Raw genomic sequence first — 534 nt, 5'->3', positions numbered from 1 at the left:
TGAGCCGTGCGGGGGCCGGGCGCTGTCCGAGGTGCTGAGCCGCGCCGCGCCCGGGCGGCACCATGGTGTTCGCTCCAGGTAAGGGCAGCCGCTTCCCAAGCCCAGCCGGGGGAGCCCAGCGGGAAGGCCCCAACCGTGCCAGAGGGCTACTCTGGGGGCTGCGGGGGAGGGGGTAACGGCTGAACCAGAGCTGCCACCGGGCAGAGACAGGCGGTTTCAGAGAAGGTGGCTTAGCTTAGGATGTGTTTAGCTGTGGAGACGGAGGTGATGAGGGTCACCCCTGTGGTTCCCATCAGGGACAGGAGCCTCCTGTACAAGTGTGTGGGGGACTGTGCTTGTCAGACTGCGCAAAAGGGTCAGGAAGGGGGACGTGGCCTTGCGGTGACTGGAGAGTGAGTTCCCCCCCGGCACCTCACCGGTGGCTGCTGATGAGACAACCTCTGAAACTCATGGAGATATTTTACAAATTTCCATTCCTCCCCACCCCCAGGTATTTGAATGGAAGAGAACAGAAAGTTTGTTCAGTCCAGTTTT

The 534-nt window shown here is 61.4% G+C and overlaps 1 protein-coding gene across 1 annotated transcript in view; it reads left to right on the top strand.

The window, feature by feature from the left end:
* The first annotated feature begins 62 nt into the window (after window positions 1–62).
* Window positions 63–534, top strand: part of LOC103924542 (chromosome unknown open reading frame, human C18orf42) — a 15,720-nt gene continuing 15,248 nt past the window's right edge. The window contains exon 1 of the mRNA XM_009333071.1: window positions 63–78. Coding sequence (XP_009331346.1) covers window positions 63–78 — 16 coding nt within the window. The remainder of the gene's footprint in view (window positions 79–534) is intronic.

The sequence above is a fragment of the Pygoscelis adeliae genome, unplaced genomic scaffold, assembly GCF_000699105.1.
Source record: "Pygoscelis adeliae isolate BGI_AS28 unplaced genomic scaffold, ASM69910v1 Scaffold38, whole genome shotgun sequence".
Lineage (NCBI taxonomy): Eukaryota > Metazoa > Chordata > Aves > Sphenisciformes > Spheniscidae > Pygoscelis > Pygoscelis adeliae.
This window is presented reverse-complemented; position numbering and strand designations above follow the sequence as displayed.